Here is an 18,461-nt window from a genome sequence, read left to right on the forward strand (position 1 = left end):
TGCATTGACTTTTCACAGGTGAAATTGATAAAGTAAACGTGACATTCAGGATCACTGTTCTAAATACTGTCACACTGTTTTCAAAGCTGTAACTCCAACTCTAACTCACTGAAACCTTCTATACTAAACTACAATCTAGTCTTTTTTGACCCAGTATTTACACCTGCAAGTAATGATCACGTATGAAAAATATGACTTAATTGCTGAAAATTACATAGACTGGATAGACCATGTTAGCTTTTACTTCAGATTGGGAACTGAATTGCAGGGCTGTACTTTGTCAGACCTGTAGCGCCTGCCAAAGGGCAACAATCACTACCTGTTTGAACTGTCGCCCACTGTTGCATATAGTTGAGCTGAAGAAAAACCAGAGTCCAGCAAGTGCTTGAAATAAAATAGGATATGATGAACAGAAAGGGGGTTGTAGCATGGATGCATGTGGTCTAATAACACACCCATGGCCCACACTCCAGCACAGTAGGTGGCAGTAATGCACCTTAGACACTAGTTACCATCCACTATTCAACAAAAAGAAAGAAGACCAAGACGAGGACGATGAAGACGAAGAAGAAGAAGAAAAAGAAGAAGAAGAAGAAGAGGAGGAAAAGATGCGGCTGGTAGTGTGATTGGTGCAGACAGTCTGAGTGTTTCCGCCGCCTTGGGCTAGCAGATGTACTTTCCACCCCCCTCTCTCTCCCTGTGTGAAATAGTCCCGCACCATCTAAACTACATCGTCCTCGGTCCAAGGACTTTGCTGAAGTTAAGTTATCTAGACACGGTTCTGAGGGTGGGTGTGAGAGAGGCAGGCAGAAACTCAGAGCCTGCACACCACACTCTGAGTGCAGTCTTTGTCCCAACATCCACCTCTCAGGTAAGACCAACGTGCAAGCGGAGCCTCGCTAATGTTATGGAGCTGTGATCGATACGTAACGTAACGACACGGTGCATTGGAGATGAAATGTGTTGGGAGTCTTAAAGATCCGCTTTTGTGCTCAGTGCCTTGATCCCGACACTAGCTGTAGCAGTTGAACCACAAACGTTAGCTAGTTAGCATTAGCTATCTTGCTGTTGAAAGGGACCGAGAAGCTAATAACAGAGAACACAGCACCGAGCTAACGCATGCTAATGTTAGCTAGTTATGTGCTAGATCTGGAGACGGTTGCTAACAGTTGTGTTTTCATTGTAGTAATTCAATGTTTAATGAATTTAGCATTTGGTTTTGAAGGGAAAATATTTGCGCACACTGAGGCTGGGTCAAAACTAAAACAGCAATCTTTACACTCCCAAATCATTTCACCAAACTATACTGCTAGAAAACAGCTTGGGCCCTAGTTTATTCCTTGTCACCCAAAAGCAAACAACGATGGCTAAAATTATATTTTTTGCCTTTCTATAGTGCTTAAAATAGAAATGTGTCTTTATCTGAGAAAAGGATTTGCACCTGCATCAGCAATCTCCAATGGCAACCAATACTGTCGCCATCTTGGAAGATAATTAAAAAGCTTTGTTCCAGTAATAATAGTTATCATTTCTGTTCAAGTCAGAATAACCACCATATATATCCTACTGTGGCGCTTGACACGTTTATCGTTTCCTCAAATCATTTGCATACGTTGTTGTAATGGTTACATGTGCACTGGTTGGCTGTTGCGAAAAGGAAACTCATTTATTTTAAGCTGTTCTACTACTTTTTAAGTGACTATGATCAGTATTTTGATATTAACATTGGCTCAGATGGATAGGTGATGTTTACAGTTTCCCCTCGGCTGTACAGGTTTGGTTTTAATATTCTGCTTTCACCTCTCTCACCAAAGTTTGCTTTAGCCAAAGCAAGCAGCTGTTTTGAGAGAGAAAGCTCTTATAAAGCAACTCAGCACCACATACCCAACACCAAATTGCAGACAGACGAACTGGCCTTTAGATTTGAGTTTTTTGCAGCTTATTAGGAGACACACCTACAGCTGAAAGGAAATGTTGCTCTGTGTCTGCTTGATGTTTAAATAGGCGACTGTTTGCATTATGCAACATTATAAGGTGATATTCTGTCAGTGTTGTGTTTATAGCTTGATGCTGACTCCAAGTGGTTAAAAATAAAGTAATGCAGGTCTAAAGGTCCACTAATATGTGTTTTATTAACAATGGAACAAATGAGTGCATGTACTGTGAGAGTTGTTGCTGAAGTGTTTCAAAGGGCTTTTTAGTGTTTTTCAGCCAATTTTTAGGTGTCACCATGGACAAATTCCACTCTTATTAACCTTGTTTCCAGCAGTGACTGGCAGCTAAACTCAGTGCTGACCAAAACAGAGGACTTACTTTCATCAGGTCAGAAACAAGGCTCCAGATGAATGCTAATATTACTCTTTTTCTGGCTATTTTTGGCTAACATGCCAAAACAACTTATGAAGTGCACAGTATTGCAGAGGTTTGGGTTTTTAGCTTGAAGCCCTCTAGTTTGTTTAGCCAGTCATAGAGTGGTAAATATTATTTCATTTCATTTTGCTGTTACAGAGGAAACTGTGTGTCAAAGCCTTTATACAAAGGTTGTAGAAGTGTTGTTGTAATGGTTTAAGCAGTTCATTTTTCATGTAGCTCTTTAAAAATGTCTAGCCACTGTCCTAGAGTAGGAGGATCCTCTTTGCACTATTTCCTCGTGATTAATCTCTTGGTCATCGCTAATAGAACTTTAACAAGACACCAGTTTTCTCCGTTTGTACTTTTCAGACTGGTTTTGGGGGTTCACCATGTTGTAACACTATATTTGTGATTTTCCCTGCTGCCTTCTGCTGAAACATGATTCTGTCTGGTCCATTTTTGTGCTAAGGAAGTCAAGATGAGCCTGCTTCTCAGAAATGTGTTTTCTGTAGAAGAAAAACATAACATGAGGCAACGGATACATTTAATAGGTTAAATTGGAAATACTGGATGGTTTTTTGGCCTGTTAAACATGGGCAGTAACTCTGATAGGCTGACTGGTAGAAGCGCAATAGTGCAGCAAAATTAAAAGTACAAACAACCTGTAATATAACACTCTCTCAAGTAAGAGGCTCACCTAAAAATAAGTGTTCACTCCATTCAAAGAGACCATCTGCTGCTCTGTAGAAAAAATGCAGATTGTGGTTCAGCACAGCCAGTGGTTGAGTAACATCCATATAGGAACAGACTGACAAGGTTGTATATGGTCGGTCAGCATACACAATATCGGGACACTAAAATCAAAGCAGCAAAATTTAATTCAGACATCATTTTTTTTCTACACTTGTGCTTTTCCTACTGTGACGTGTCAAAATGTCTTAGTTGTAAAAGATCTATAACTGTATGTTTTATTAATTTCCCTTCTCAAATGATTTCCCACACTTATTTTTACATTTGATCTCCTTGCCATCTGTTGAGACTACGCTGGGTCTACATTGTTAAAACTGAAAATGTTGAGGATGATTGAATGTCTTCAAAAACGTGGCATTTCTTGCTGATAAGTGTATCAAAATATTTCATTATCATATTTCGATATTAAGAGTTTATGAAATAGCTTGACTTTTCGTTTTGGCTTTTTCAGAATTAATTTTGATATGAATAAGTTGGATGTAGCATACATACGTTCTGGTCATTGCTTTGTAATATTAGTATTTAAAATATTTTAAAAATGCTTCAGGATTGGTTAGATGTTGTGTTTTTTGTGTTGCAGCTCCACAATGTCTGAACTTTTTATGGAGTGTGTTGAGGAGGAGCTGGAGCCGTGGCAGAAACAAGTTCCTGAAGTTCACTTGATAGAGGATGATGATGATGAACCTATCTTCGTTGGAGTGCTCTGTATGTCATAGCACATTTTTAAATATATTAATGTTAAGCATTTAAATCATAATATGAAAATTACAGTTGCTTGTTGCACATAATCTCTCCTTAGAGTTTCCTTTAATTTATTTACTTTCAAGAGCAAAATGTCCCGTTGAAGTGCTTATTTAGTTCCTCTTGTATGTTCTTGCAGCTAATAACCCAAAGGATGGTAAGCCTAACCCTCCACCTCCTCAGAGGAACAGTGCAGGGAAACAAGAAATAAAGCGTCCTGCTCCTCAGCCTGCCGTTGGCCCCGCACCAATAATGCTGCCACTGAATGTGGTTGGAAATGCTGTGAATACTGCAGCACCCAGTCTGACAACAGTGACTCCGCAGCCTGTTATTGTCAATAACCAGGTATTGTTGACTTAACTTCTCAAATAATTTGAAAATAAAACAACTATCTGGTTATTGTGATTTTGTTTTGAATGCGGTAAACAGCTTTTTAAATTAGTGTGGTTGATGCACAAAGTTATGGTTTCAAACTTTTTTCCAGGGCTTTATTGTCACTTCTCCGCAAATAACAAACAACAGTGAGTTTATTGCCTCTCTTGGGACACATTACCCCCCTGGGACATCATTTACAATTGTACCAGGTAAAGCTAAGTATAACATATTTCTGATGATCTTCTTTCCCCTCTAATGAGTGATTTTGTGATGTAATAGAAAAGCTTCATCAAAAGCTTTTATAGTTTTAATGTGGCAATGCCAAAATTGTCTTAAGGATTTAAAGATTTGTATCCTCTGTTTTTCAGCTGGTCAGCAGCAGCTTTTTCAGCAGGTCAGTCCAGGCACAGTAATACCTGGTGCTGTCCACAGGCCTCAGGTGCAACAAATCAGCAACAACGTTGTGACGTTGTCTAACGTCCAGAGTCCTGCTGTGTATTCAACACAAACTAACCAGCTGCTACCCAACCGGCCGAACTCCCAGACTCTTCAGACCTTCTGTCTACCTATACAGGCCAATAGCACCAACAGAGGTAGGTAATTTTTTTTAGATTTAACCATACTTTACCACGCTTGTAGCTCAATCAGCTGGCAGTGACTTAAATGTAAATGCATTTTTCATACATTTCATGAATTTCACACAGATCAAAGCCCAGTCAAACGATTGCTACCACAGCAAATAGACAGCACTGCAAAAAGAGCAAAGCTTGATTTGGGTAAGTGTCTGTTACCACAGGATTTGTATAGACACTGTTTTTTTCATTCCTGTAAACAAACCTTAAACCCAAAAAGTTCCTCTTTTGTGTCAGTATCTTATTTGTAACATCTAACTGGTCTTCTGCAGGGCCGGCAAAAGTAACTGTCCGAGTGGAAAATGGGATTTTAAAGCAAAAGTGCTCCAAGTGTCAAGAAGAATTCCTTACACAGGAAGACCTGAATTTTCATATGACAGTGAGTAAAACTCTTGTGAAGTATAGACCATGACTGGAAACAAAAATAACATAATGTAGATATATAAAAAACAAACAAAAACAAAAAAAAAAACTGTGCACTCAGATATAATTTCTTATTCAGTAAAATGTTCTTAATGTGTTTGCATCTTTGTTTAAACAAATCAGACATCAGCATGAAGTTGAAATATTAATGTAAAATGCTTCTTTATTGCAGAGTTGCTGTACAAATATTGAAATTACACCTACATCAGCCCAGAACATGAGTGCAAACAAGCGCATTATGCTGGTCTCAGATTTCTACTACGGCCGGTTTGAGGGAGATGGGAACAAAGAGATGCAGAAGACCAACACTACTTTCAAGTGCCAGAGCTGTTTGAAAGTTCTCAAGAACAATATCAGGTATGACAATGTGTTCGCTTGCCCTTAGTAAAATAGCAGGGTAATAATCAACTTTTTCCCATATTTTATGGTCTTTCCTTGCTAAGTATACCATGTCAACTGAAAATATAAAATAAGGGGCACAGTGCAGCTTTGAATTTTGCATTATGACATAAGTCCAAATATAAGTCCAATATTCACTCTCTTTTAGCTGTTGGTCTCTACCAACTCCTGAGTGAAATATCTGTCCCTGTAGTTGCTAAATGCTCCACTATGTTCACCAGTGACAGTGAACCAAAACAGTAAAGTTGCAGGTAGACAGCTACACACTGATGTGAAACTAGCACAGAAAGCTCCATAAAGCTGAGGGGAGCTGCAGATCCAGGTGATAATTCTCTGTACTGAAGGGTCTGCTACCAGCAAACACTTTCATATTGTCATATTGTTTTCATATGGTAATTTTTCTGAGCATTTGAAACAATTATTAAGCAACAGTGGGGCAGTTCACATGGATTTAAATCTATTATGATGTTTGTGTGTACTTGTGTTGTTTGTAACTGCTACAAACTTAAGCTGCAATGTGAGTTTCCTTTTTAAACCCATCATTGTGAGTAAATGTGAAGGAAAAGTTTCTGGTCCAAACAGTCCACATACAAAAATTCATATTCTCTCAAACAGCAGACTGGGATTTGAAGGACTTGCTGAAGAGAGATCTGTCCATTGCCGGTAAAGGAGTGGACATATTCTTGGGCACTCACTGCAGTTTTCTTCTCTGATGGATGACGGTATCGGACCGTTTTCCCTCTTGGGCCTAAAGATGAAAAATGACTGGTACTTTAGGTGGAGTAAGAACTGCTCCTTTGATTAAATAACTTCTGCTTCAGAACATTGCAAAAAAAGCTTCTGTAAGCTTCTTTTAATGGGGAAACACATTTGTACTGCAACCACACTCAAGGTCATAGTTCATCCACATAAAAATTTCTATTAGGGGAGCTGAGGTGGCAGAATGTACCGGCTGAAAAATGGGCCATGCCTCGTCAGGGCAGCAGTGGCAGGTAACTGGAGGTACTCGTTGCAGCCGCGGAGCGCTACATCATTAGGCAAAACAAAAATCTGTGTGTAATTGCTGATATTATAACAGCCATTATACGTGCTTAGAAAGTGAGGTGCAAGGAGAATACTTCATTTATCTTTAAACCCCTCAAGACCTGGTCCATAACCGCTACATGCATGCAGGCCATGAATATTGAATTTTTTCCCCCACTACTTGACATTGGTTTTGTTTTTTATGTGTCTTGTTTGTCTTTTAAAAACTGAAATATTCCTCAAATAACTGCACATTTCTTGCATATAGATTATTTGTCCTGAAATATTCTTGCACACACTGTTTTGTTTCATGAATAAAGGGATGTGTGTGGCACACACAAAGAAATACATTCATATTGACTGTTATACTGTACATGACAAAGAAAAGCAGCAAATCGTCATGTTTCAGAAGCTGTAGCCCGCAAACGTTGCCATTTTTGTATTAAAAATGATTGAGAAAAGTAATCAATTAAAAATAGTTGCCAATTAATGTTTTGTATATTGATTAGTTAAATAACTAATTGGTTTAGCTCTGTTTGATGCAATCCTGACATTGAGGTAAGGTGACCCTGTTCCCTACCAGGTTATGTGTCTGTTCAGCTGTGGCCAGATATACATGCAATTACATATTTTAGCTACTCTTATATCACCTTTCTTATCTTGTAAATTGAGTTGTTAACAGCCCCCATGTAAATCAGTGGTTTCAGCTCTTCATGCTGACAATCGGTTGATTACCTGTCGGCTCCTTTTGTATTAAAGGGTTATGTGACGTTGCTGTGCTGTGCTGTGTGTCTACCCCGCCATGCAGGTTCATGAACCATATGAAACACCACCTGGAGCTGGAAAAGCAGAACAGTGAGAGCTGGGAGAGCCACACAACATGCCAGCATTGCTACCGACAGTATATGACTCCATTCCAGCTGCAGTGCCACATCGAGAGTGCTCACAGCCCGATCGAATCTTCAAGTATGACATAAAGATCTGTGCAGCTCAATGTATAGATGTGACAGTTTAGTTAGACACTTAGTGGCCATTTATCATTTTCTTCTTTCCTTTTTCAGCCAACTGCAAGATATGTGAGCTGGCGTTTGAGTCAGAGCAGGTACTTCTGGAACACATGAAGGATAACCACAAGCCCGGGGAAATGCCTTATGTCTGCCAGGTCGGTTGCTTGTTACCGAGTTGTGGTTTGGTTTAACGTTTCTAGGATAACATTTACTGATATTGAAATTCTGTTTTGTTGTTTCTGCAGGTGTGCAATTACAGGTCCTCTTTCTTCTCAGATGTGGAGGCGCATTTCCGAAGTGTCCATGAAAACACAAAAGACCTGCTCTGTCCCTTCTGCCTCAAAGTTAATAGAAGTAGTCATATGTACATGCAGCACTACATGAAACATCAGGTATGATGCTGCATTTCATCCAGTCTGTTGTAAAGCTAGTAAACCTTTCCAAGTGTCTTTTCAAATGTAACACAGATTTGGAGTCGCAGAGCCATGTGCCTTTGTTGTAGTCTCCTGATTCTGTAGATTCGTACTTTTGGTTTGTGCTTTTAGCTCCAACTCCAAGGCTGGATTAATTTTGTTGTCTGCCCAGCACCTTACTGTTATACATAAAAAGATGACATAAAACCCGCCTCTCTTCACCTGCCCTAAAGGAGCAATACATATGGTAGAGGTGGAATATTACAAAATTAATTGCTGTTCTATTAATAGAAATGAAAGCCTTTGCTCTCATACTTGTTATACCTTTCCAGTGAAATAAAGCATCTCAGCATTGGCCTCTACTCACACTGCTTATTAATCACATTTTTGTCTTTCTACACTGATGTTTTTTCTACTTCAGAAAAAAGGGATCCATCGGTGTGGAAAATGCAGACTGAATTTCCTCACCTACAAGGAGAAAGTGGAGCACAGGACTCACGTCCACAAGACTTTCAGAAAACCTAAAGCCCTGGAGGGCCTCCCTCCGGGTACAAAGGTCTGACATAACAAAACCAATACATTATTTATTTTAAATGTTCTTAGATTAATACAAATTTAATTCAGCATCATTACATATTGTGTTATCCTTCCAGGTGACCATTCGAGCCTCCCTCACAGGAAAGACACCCGTAGTGCAGATCTCCCCTGAGCGATCAGGCTTTACTCCAGAAACACTAAGTTTCAGTCAGCAAACCAAACCTCCAGTCAGCGTATCCAAGTCTAAATCAAACGTCTCTGGAGCAGGAAAAGCCAAGACAGCTCAGAACAAGAAGCAAGATGCTCGAAATGGCAAGCACAACCTGGCACTCAGGAATCTCAGGTTATTAAATTTTCTCTTTCACACAGCAGTCGGATACACTACAGCAACAACTCTTATTTTAATGGAAACCTTAACACATTTTTTTGGTAATACAGACTGATCATTTATGCTACAATTAAAAATCAACAAGGGGTCAAATCTATGTTATTGGAAGGCTTTAGGTTAAAAATGAAAAAAATAATCTGGGATGTGGAGGAAGAAGACTGAGCAGAATGGGAGTACTGTCTAAGAAGCATTCAGTTGATTTTGATGGCTGAGTCCTTAATGCCAGTGAACTGATCAAAGATGAAGAAAAAAAGTCAGATTTGACTTTGCTTAGGCTCCTTTATATGAATGCATGAAATGTTTGCACTGCAATCTTAACCAATGTGGAGATTATTTTAATGAATGGGTTTGGCTCTTGGGCAGCTTGAAAAAAAACAAAAACATTTGGGCCCCCAAAAATAAATAATCAGACCCGGACATGTCCATTTTTGGGTCCTCTGAATCATTCAGCATCCCTCATCCCATCCTGGCCCCCACCTCCAGGGTATTTATGACAGCAAATTAATAGATGTTATTAAAGCCTAGACATACACAAAGCAGCTAATTGCTAATTTGCCAGACACACTTCATTATGCTGGCTAAAAATAATATGGTGTTCAGTAGATAGTCTGGGATTTCTTTCTTTAAAATTGGGCTAATTGGACTCGCGGTATGTTGTTGTATGTTCATGTAGGATAATTTAGTGGTATAATAGAAAAGTCCAGACCAGTAGAATAAAATTAGGAACCTGCAGGCCTCAGGAGAAAATTAAAAAAGGTAATTGGTTATGGGTTTGTGCATTTGCGATAATGAAGCGACTCAAATTGTTGCAGTTAAAATAATTAACACCCTAACAAAACTCACATTGCTTATCCTCTGCAGTATCTTGAAATCTGGCTTCAATCCTGAGAGTCTTTCAAATGTTTAAACAAAGCGTACTTTCAAACCATATGGTTGAACTTTGTGTTTTATGCTGTTTTTCTCATTTCCAATTTGCAGAGCCAGCGGAGGGCGTCACACGTGCATCGAGTGCAAGACAGAAATAGACCACTTCTTTTCTCATTTCCCAATGCTTTCAAATTGTGGTGCATGCAAATATCGTACAAGTTGCAAAGTTTCAATTGGGAATCATATGATAAGGTGAATAACAATTTTAATTGAATCAATATTTGTGGCACTTGATTTTAGGTTCACTGTATTTATTTGACAGATCTTGTGACAACTCTTTCTTTGACATTTGTTAGATTTCATAGTACCATCAAAAAAAACAGATTCTTGAAAATGGATAATAAGAAAAATTCATCTACATTAAAGTAAGTATGCGTCATAACTTGTTTTGCACAACACAGAATACAGTGTTTTCTCTATGAAATTGAACATGACAGAAGATTTCTTTGTTTTTCCCCCAGATTAACCCTGGTCTGTCTCAACTGTGACCTCCTCGTTGACGCATCAGGTGGTGACTTGATGACCAAACATTTAACTGATCGACCAAATCACATATGCAAAGTCATTCAGGAGAAAGGTATGTTTTTTTCCTCTTGTACCAGCTGAGTCATGGCCAGTGTTGAGTCATACAAGTTTCTTGAAAAAGCTCTCTTGTGTTTAACCCAACAGATACCAAAGCCAAAGATCGAGTGTGAGTAGAAACTGCTACATCTTTTCTCTTGTTTGTCTTTAATATATGAAAAAAACACTTGACCGTGTAAAAGACCAAAGAAACATTCATTAAATCCTTAAAGGAGTTTGCCAGTGATTTAGTATCACACTTCCATAAAGTTGAGATATCCACAAAAGACAGTTAAAAAAATGGTAAAACAAAGGTCAAGTGCCAAATGCAAGTGATGTCATTTGCTCAGACAACATCATTATCGAATGTTTTTACAAGCTGCCTGTGACTAGTCGAGTGACCTTCATGTGTAAAATTGGGGGAGTTCCCTTTATGGTACCAAAAGAATACAGTCCCAATACAGTTGCACCTCAGGTTTCCTAATCCTAAGTGTAGAGTAGCTGTTTGCAAATGTCCATTACTACTTTCAAATATTAAACTATTTTAATATTTGCTGACAGTGTTTGGTGATAGTTGATCAGAGCCTGTTGGTAATTGCATGTTAATCTGAGATATGCCTTTGTTATGCTGCCTTCTTCTTTTCATTCAGGCATCTCGTCTTGGGGCAGCCAGCAAGAGTCTTGTACCTCTTGACATCAGCACCCGCTCAAAGACCAAAGGAAATGGGCTTGAAACTAGTTGAAAGTGCCACACCTGGAAGTGTTACTGTTGCCACCGCTGGTCAACCAGAACCAGAGCCGATGTTACCAGCAGGTGATCAGAAAAAGGATTCCACAGAAATAATCATCAATGAAGGTTCCATTAAAGGAGAAGTAAAGCAGTCTTCGCTGCCCGCTTCATCGTCTTCCTGCACATTAGATCAGGTTTTAGATCTCGTTGATGGGTCGGTGGATAACTCTGAGAGCTCAGATATCTCAGAGCAGCTCCCTGTCGAAGGGATTGTCCCTGAGCATAGGGAACATGAAACTAAAGCTGAATGAACTCGTACTAAACAATGCACATGACAAACAAGAGAGGTCTGCAAAGTTAAAAATAACTGCGTTGTCAGCCATACCACTGCAGAGTAATTTCTTTTACAAACATCAATTATATAATGATGTTGCTTTGGCTGCTGGTATTTGCTCCTACTACTAAAGATTCATGTGTTTGGTAAGTCAGTTTCAACGCTTGGTGAAAAAAAAAACTTTCACAGGTTTTTTTTTCTTTAACTCCTCTGCCAAACTTGCATTCCCTAAACCTATGTAAGGTATTATTGTATTTATAAATAAAAATGCATACCCTACAATTTTATTTTCCCCATAAAGTATCTAATGAGAATATTTGCAAACATCAGAAATTATTATTCTGCACTTAGACTGATTCCCTGCAGTGTCTGTTGTTGATTAGACTTAAATGACTGTGGCTCATTTAATATTCCTTAAATGTTTCAAAAACTGGTTGATGTTATCCTTAAGGAAACCCCATCTGCCAGAAGGAGGACAGTACTTGGTTCTGCTCGTGATCCTCAGTGTCAGACTTTATTTGCTTAACTGACAAAGACAAACACATATATCCGTGATCCGACCGTAAAATTCTAAAATAAGATTTACCCCCAAAAACACATTCAGTGGCACAAAATATACATTCTCATATTCGCTTGTCTGATTTGTTAATATAATTTAAATTCTGAGACTATTTTGGGTGTGAGTTGAGATGATTTTTAGATTTTTATCGTCCTTTAATCTGTGGTTTTCTATCATTGTATAATGTGTTCAGTATTTTTTGTGATCACAAGCAGCTCCCTTTTTATATGGAATCTGTGGTTGGTATACCAACAACGAAAACATACAGTATTGCTGAAATGTATACATTGTTTACAGAAAGATCCTGGTTTGTGGCAGGAATGTCAGTCTATAATTGATGTGGAACAGGTATATTGTTGAGAGCTGAGGTGTGAATGTATCAGTAACTATTATCTCGGCACACAGAAAGTTGCTTCAAAACCATTAATAAATTCAGTAGTACATATAGAGAAAATATTAGTATGACATTTATTCCCTGAGAAAGAGAATGATAGCTTCGTGGAAAGTGTGGCTGGGACAAAACTCCAGCAAAGGGGCAATAGGAGGAAAATGACCACAACTATTTGAGGAATGAGCAAAATAATAGCTGTCTTTCTTTCAACTTTATTCATTGCCAGCCTGTAAAAGAAATGCATACACGTTACCTTGGGCGCAGGTGCTCAGCACGACACGTCAACTTGATTAAATCTGTCAATCAGTTTTTATGTCCCAGCTGCTGGTTGATTAAGTTGCCTTTTATTTTGCATTTATTGAAAAAAGGCAAATTCCTGGTGGCTCTGGGAATATTTTATACACTGCGTTTTGTTTACTTTGTGTGGCTAAAAATGGCAAATGTCATTGTTTATGTCATAGATTTTTAAAAAGGGTTTTCCCTTGTATATAAAGTATCGCTAGAGCAAGTCGTTAAATGCATCTATGTCTATGATGGCACTGTAAATGTAACCCCCCCCCGAGTCTGTTTTGAATACATTCCTCTAAAGATATACTGTGTTCCCCTTAGGACACATTTTCCTCAGAGATCTGTAAACTACTGGGTTTGGATCGGTGTTTTTCTGTTATGTAAATAAATCTTTAATACAAGAGGTTGCGTTTTTGGGTGCTATTTTTCTGAACATTGTTCTCTAAAACAGCCGGACCAGTAGGTCCTGAATGTCCACAGTGACTTAACATGTCTTGTTGGAAAGTCAATAAAATGATCGCAGAGACGAAAAGCAACCACAAAACAGTACTACAGAGAGACAAGACAAATGCAAAGACAAAATAACCACAAAGAGATGCAAAATGAGTTACATGAATTTCCCATAAGGCAGGGGTCTGCAACCTTTACTATTAAAAGAAACATTATTGGCCCCCTCTCCCACAAATAAAAAATAAAATGAAAATATCACAGCATTAAAGTTTTATATATATATATATATAGTCATACTATATATAAAAGAACTAGTCTATCTATTTGTAGTCATTTATGTCTCAGTCTGGATGTCTTGCTGCTGTTCAGGAGACATTTTCCTGGCTGTACTTGCATACCTTTATCACAGTGGTGAATGTGATGTGAAGGTACAGATCATAGACTGGATATATACCCTTACACAGTATGTATAACCTTATAAACGGTATATACCGTTTAGGTTTATACACTGAATAGCTTTATATACAATACAACAGTCAAAACGTCTAAGAACCTATATGCATATACATCTTTATAGAGTGTATATCTTTATATATGATGGGGATTCGTTTTAATTTTCCCGGACCTGACGACATTGTCAAAACTCATTTTTATTGGCTGAGCGTAAGGCGACGCGGCGTTCCCAAGACAACGAGACGCTAAACAATCGAGGAAACCCAGCGACACCTCCGGTAAACTAATTAACGGACAACTGTACATCGAAAATCACTTCAAGTTAATTCAAGGAATAAGTGAGTAAAGAGGAATAAGGCTAAGAACACTGGAATCGACGAAATTCAGGACAAACATGGTAAATCCTCGTTGGCAAACCGAAGTTAGAGTTAGCTTGGATGCTACAAACAGAGCAGTTTACCACGCTGTCAACATGGGCAAACCTGTTACTGTTAACCTGTTTTCAGTGTTTTCAAGTTTCACATGTCTTTCCCATCGTTACAGAGTCGTAACTGGGCCTACAGCCAGCAGCAGAGGTTAATGGCTCAACGCCAGAGGCAAGAGCAGCAGAGACAGCATGAGGCCAGCCGTGTGGACAGAGAGAGGCAGCTGCAGGCCAGTCTGCGGGACGAGGATAGCTTTGAGAGGAAGAGGCACCTGCGACAGATGCAGGAGGAGCTCAAGGAGAGGCAAATGGAAAGCTCTCTGCTAAAGGTATGCTCTCTGTTTGTGCTGGTTGTACATTATTTCCCCAGACACCAGAAACTAAGCAGCACTGTAGAGCTGAAATGAATACTTAATTAATCGCTTACTCAAGTGACAGACAATTTATTCACCCTTTGAGTCATTTTATTAAGCAAACATGCTAAAAGTTCACTAGTACCAGCTTCTCAAATGTGAATAGTTGCTAGTTTTCATAGTTTTCTGTGATCGTGAACTCAACATCTGTTTGTGACATTTCATAGACTGAACAATCAATTCAGTATTATAGAAAATAATTTTCAGACATGATGATTTAACACTTACAGTGCTCCTGTGATGGACTGAAGCTACTTTGCCCCAGGTTTTCTGTGTGTTTATTACTTGACACACAGAAGAATTGCAGCAATTTGATAAAACAACAAATGATAACAATGGAAATTAAAACAGTTAAGGTCTTAAAACCAAATTCCTACAGTCATTTCACAAGAACATTTTAGCATTAGCTTTGATGTCATTACACTATACAGGACTGAACAATTAAATTTTGTTGTATCTCATTTCATGCTACACACAGAGACTGTATGAAAAAGACATAAATAAATTAGAATGGACTTCAGAATAAGTCAAATTAAATATAAACAAATATGGAATAAAAATCTTCCATAATAGTTGCAATAATAGGCTATTATTAGTATTATACACTACAACTGAATACTTGTAGTGCACAGACATGAGGTAGTGTGAGGGTTTCTCACTGTATCATCAAGGTATTGTATTGTATGTGTACTGTACCTGAACTCAGATGTTATAGGCATAATTAAATTTGATTTGCAGGCAGAGGAGGACAGAATAAACAGGGAAAAACAACTTGAACAAGAGGAGAGAATGGCTAAAGAGTTGGCCTCCATCAACTATGAGAAGCAAAGAGAAGAGAAAATAAGACAACATATCAAAGAGAACAGGTATGCACTTCATTACCTTGACTTACTGTATATTCTGTGTTAGTCTACAAATGAAACACGTACTGCTTTTGTGCAATCTTTCTCTGCTTTGGTCTCTACATTACTTGTATTAATTTTTAAAACTATTTAAATCTTTTCAGCATTGAACTTCGAGAACTGGAGTCAAAACTGAAATCTGCATATCTGAACAAGGAAAGAGCTGCACAGATTGCTGAGCAGGAAGCTATGAGGTTTGAGACAATGGTGAGTACTGTCCTTGTTGATTTCAATCAGTTACAACTTTTTTCCTTTTTTTTTTTTTTTTGAACTGCTAGATGTGAATTTAGAAAATACCTCAGGGGACTACAATGTCTAAAATTAACTATATAGTCTTTGTTCAGCTGTATACATGGGCTTGTGTCAAAAGTATTGAGAATTACACATCACGATTTAATCTTAATTTGAACAAAAAGTTCCAAATACCAAAACCCTATTTCTTTGTTGTAGCCTACGTACTATGTACTGTGTATGTCTTCTGTCTTTCATTAGCGTGAGGAGGCAGACTTTGCTCGCAAGATGAAGAGTGAACGCGAGGAAGCAGCCGTTGAGCAGCAGAAGCTGGAGCAGAAACGCCACGAGGAGCTTGTGCAGTATCAGAGGGAGCTGGAGCAGCAGCTCATGGAGAAGGAGCGCAAAAGACAAGAGGCATACGAGGAGTTCCTCAAAGAGAAGCTCATGGTGGACGAGATTGTCAGGAAGATTTACGAGGAGAATCAAATGTGAGTCCCTCACTCATAATTCATGACTTGAATTCCATGGATTTAAAGTTGGCATGCTTTTACTGGCCTGTTCAGTTAAAGACAGAAGATATGTTCAGTCAACTTGTGTAATATGCTTGAAACCTGTTTCTTTGTAGAGAAAACATGGAAAATGTAGTATAATGGCTTTATTGAAAAATGTTTTTCTGGTGAAGGGAGCAACAGCTGAAACTGGAGAAGGTCAGAGCCACTAATCAGCACATTGAAGAATTCAAGAGACAGCAGACTGAGTGGAGACGCATGGAGCAAGAAAGGATGGAGGCCGAGAACAGACGCATCATGGAGTTTGCGACCCAACAGCAGCACATGGAGCAGAGCAGAATGGCTAAGATCAGAGAGAGGGAAGAGGCCAAAGACCATCTTCATAAAATAGTTGAGACTTCTTTTTGTTGAGACAACTTTTTCTCATCCATTTATCAGTTCATTCAGTGACAAACGCCTGCTTCTGGTTTCAAATATCACTCCTTCCTCTTCTCCTCTAGCTTTCTAAGAAGATTGAAGAGGAGAGGCAGCAGCGTGAAGAGATGGAGCGAGTCCGTGAAGAACTTTGTTTAGAAGAACAAGAAGAGGCTAACAGGCAGAGAGATATTGTAAGTATCATTACCTTACTCGTTTTAAACATACCTGTTCAGCAATTCTGATTTAAATACAGATGACAGTTGTGATTACATAGATGACAAAGGAGATATACAAAAAAAAAAAAAACATTTATATATGTTAGGTGTGCAAGTAAGGATTACTCAAATTTGAAGAGCTCCAACCAGGGCTGTTTGGCATTTTGCTTAGTAAGTGACTGACTAATCAGCTAGTTATCATTGTAGCACTATGATGCTAAGTTGTAATCATACCAAGTCTTACTCTAATTATTTTGTATTTTAACGTGTTCACTGACCACCACAAAGCCATTGAACAAAGCAGTCTTAGTCTGAACATCCCAAATAGGTAATGCTCTTAATTAACAGGCATTTTGCCTGCTCTACTCACTATTGAGCTCAGCAGCTCATGACACAAGAGACATACACATTCCTGTGTGCTCTCAGACTTGAATTTAGAAGTGTGCCTAAATTACCCTAATATTTTTTAAAACTTTCATCTAACAGGAAGCGATGGAGAAGAAAATCAGACAGAGGCTGATGATGCAGCAGACCTGCCAGGAGCAGATGGCTTTCAAAGAGATGCAGAGGCAGGCAGAGAAAGAGGAGGAGGAGGCCTTCAGGAAAATAATGATGGCTAAGTTTGCAGAGGACGATCGGATAGAGCAGATGAATGCTCAAAAACGACGCATGAAGCAACTTGAGCACAAACGCGAGGTGGAGAAACTGATAGAGGACAAGAGACGGCAGCGTGAGGCTGACATGGTATGAACCACGCTTAATTGTGTGCATAATTACATCAGGAATAAGTTGGTTTAACTGTCAGTGCTGCTAGTACGACGCTGTGAAAGGCAACATAAGTAGCAATAACCAGGTTTTATCTTGATTATAATGGATGTTTAAGTCTTAAGGACAAAGATGTCCTGTATATATTAAATGATCCCAACGTGAACAGAGAAAATTGGCGGAGCTTGAGAGAATACTAACAGATTTTTCCATTAAAGTTTTATTTGAGCAACATAAGTGAAACACATCATACATAATACATGGTTAATCTGTATCAACTTTTGATTGAACTGTCAGCTTTGAACGACATGCTTTGACAATGACATTTGAATCATTCTCTTCAAGGAACTGGAGGCTAAAGAAAGAGCGATTGAGCAGGAGAGGGAGGCGCTGCGTAGACAGATAATTGAAGAAGAGAGGCAGCAACTTCTTAAACGTCATGCAACAAAACTCCTTGGATACTTACCGAGGGTATGTGGCAGTCTATGAAATCATAAATCATTTACACATTTTCACGTCATCTGTAGATCAAACAAGTGTATGACCATGGGCGTATCTACTTTCAGGGCTTGCTCCGTGAAGATGACCTGGAGCACTTTGATGAAGACTTCAGAAAGAACTTTAAAGCACGTCCGTCTGTCCTCTCTGACGATGGCTGGGACGGTGATGATTAAACTTTGTTCTTCCAGCGTGCCACTAGAGGGCAGTTTGAAGTTACAGAGATAACTATTTTTTTTGTTTCTTAGTGTTCATGGTGGTACTTGTTTTAATTAAAATCTATTCTAAAAAGGATCTGGTGACTGAATGTTATAGTGATAAGGAAAGGAATCTCTACATCTAAATTCCCTC

The 18,461-nt window shown here is 38.8% G+C and overlaps 2 protein-coding genes across 2 annotated transcripts; both read left to right on the forward strand.

Moving 5' to 3' along the window:
* Positions 1-539: 539 nt before the first annotated feature.
* On the forward strand, positions 540-13,233 carry znf280d (zinc finger protein 280D). The gene is made up of 18 exons (XM_023400746.2): positions 540-871; positions 3,683-3,807; positions 3,983-4,188; positions 4,328-4,427; positions 4,587-4,811; positions 4,923-4,994; positions 5,123-5,229; positions 5,446-5,630; positions 7,504-7,661; positions 7,757-7,857; positions 7,948-8,094; positions 8,537-8,671; positions 8,769-8,995; positions 10,019-10,159; positions 10,264-10,332; positions 10,429-10,544; positions 10,637-10,658; positions 11,179-13,233. The coding sequence occupies exons 2-18, from the start codon at positions 3,690-3,692 to the stop codon at positions 11,567-11,569; spliced, it is 2,520 nt and encodes an 839-aa protein (XP_023256514.1). The 5' UTR covers positions 540-871; positions 3,683-3,689; the 3' UTR covers positions 11,570-13,233.
* Positions 13,234-13,910: 677 nt separating this feature from the next.
* Positions 13,911-18,401, forward strand: mns1 (meiosis-specific nuclear structural 1). Its single transcript, XM_023400729.2, has 10 exons — positions 13,911-14,130; positions 14,277-14,486; positions 15,309-15,436; positions 15,577-15,679; positions 15,965-16,194; positions 16,389-16,605; positions 16,716-16,823; positions 17,334-17,591; positions 17,958-18,083; positions 18,179-18,401. Exons 1-10 carry the CDS (start codon positions 14,128-14,130, stop codon positions 18,284-18,286), a joined length of 1,491 nt encoding a protein of 496 aa, XP_023256497.1. The 5' UTR covers positions 13,911-14,127; the 3' UTR covers positions 18,287-18,401.
* Positions 18,402-18,461: the final 60 nt, after the last annotated feature.

This window comes from Seriola lalandi, unplaced genomic scaffold, assembly GCF_002814215.2.
Source record: "Seriola lalandi dorsalis isolate HSWRI2012SDOR001 ecotype SW California unplaced genomic scaffold, Sedor1 jcf7180002052942, whole genome shotgun sequence".
Taxonomy (NCBI): domain Eukaryota; kingdom Metazoa; phylum Chordata; class Actinopteri; order Carangiformes; family Carangidae; genus Seriola; species Seriola lalandi.

Coding starts and splice junctions, on each gene's coding strand:
- znf280d (XM_023400746.2), top strand. CDS start 3,690: ATGTCTGAACTTTTTATGGAGTGTGTTGAGGAGGAGCTGGAGCCGTGG. Junction 4,189..4,327: donor CTGTTATTGTCAATAACCAG/GTATTGTTGACT, acceptor ACTTTTTTCCAG/GGCTTTATTGTCACTTCTCC. Junction 10,545..10,636: donor CAAAGTCATTCAGGAGAAAG/GTATGTTTTTTT, acceptor TTAACCCAACAG/ATACCAAAGCCAAAGATCGA.
- mns1 (XM_023400729.2), top strand. Junction 16,195..16,388: donor ATTTACGAGGAGAATCAAAT/GTGAGTCCCTCA, acceptor TTTCTGGTGAAG/GGAGCAACAGCTGAAACTGG. Junction 16,606..16,715: donor AAGACCATCTTCATAAAATA/GTTGAGACTTCT, acceptor CTTCTCCTCTAG/CTTTCTAAGAAGATTGAAGA.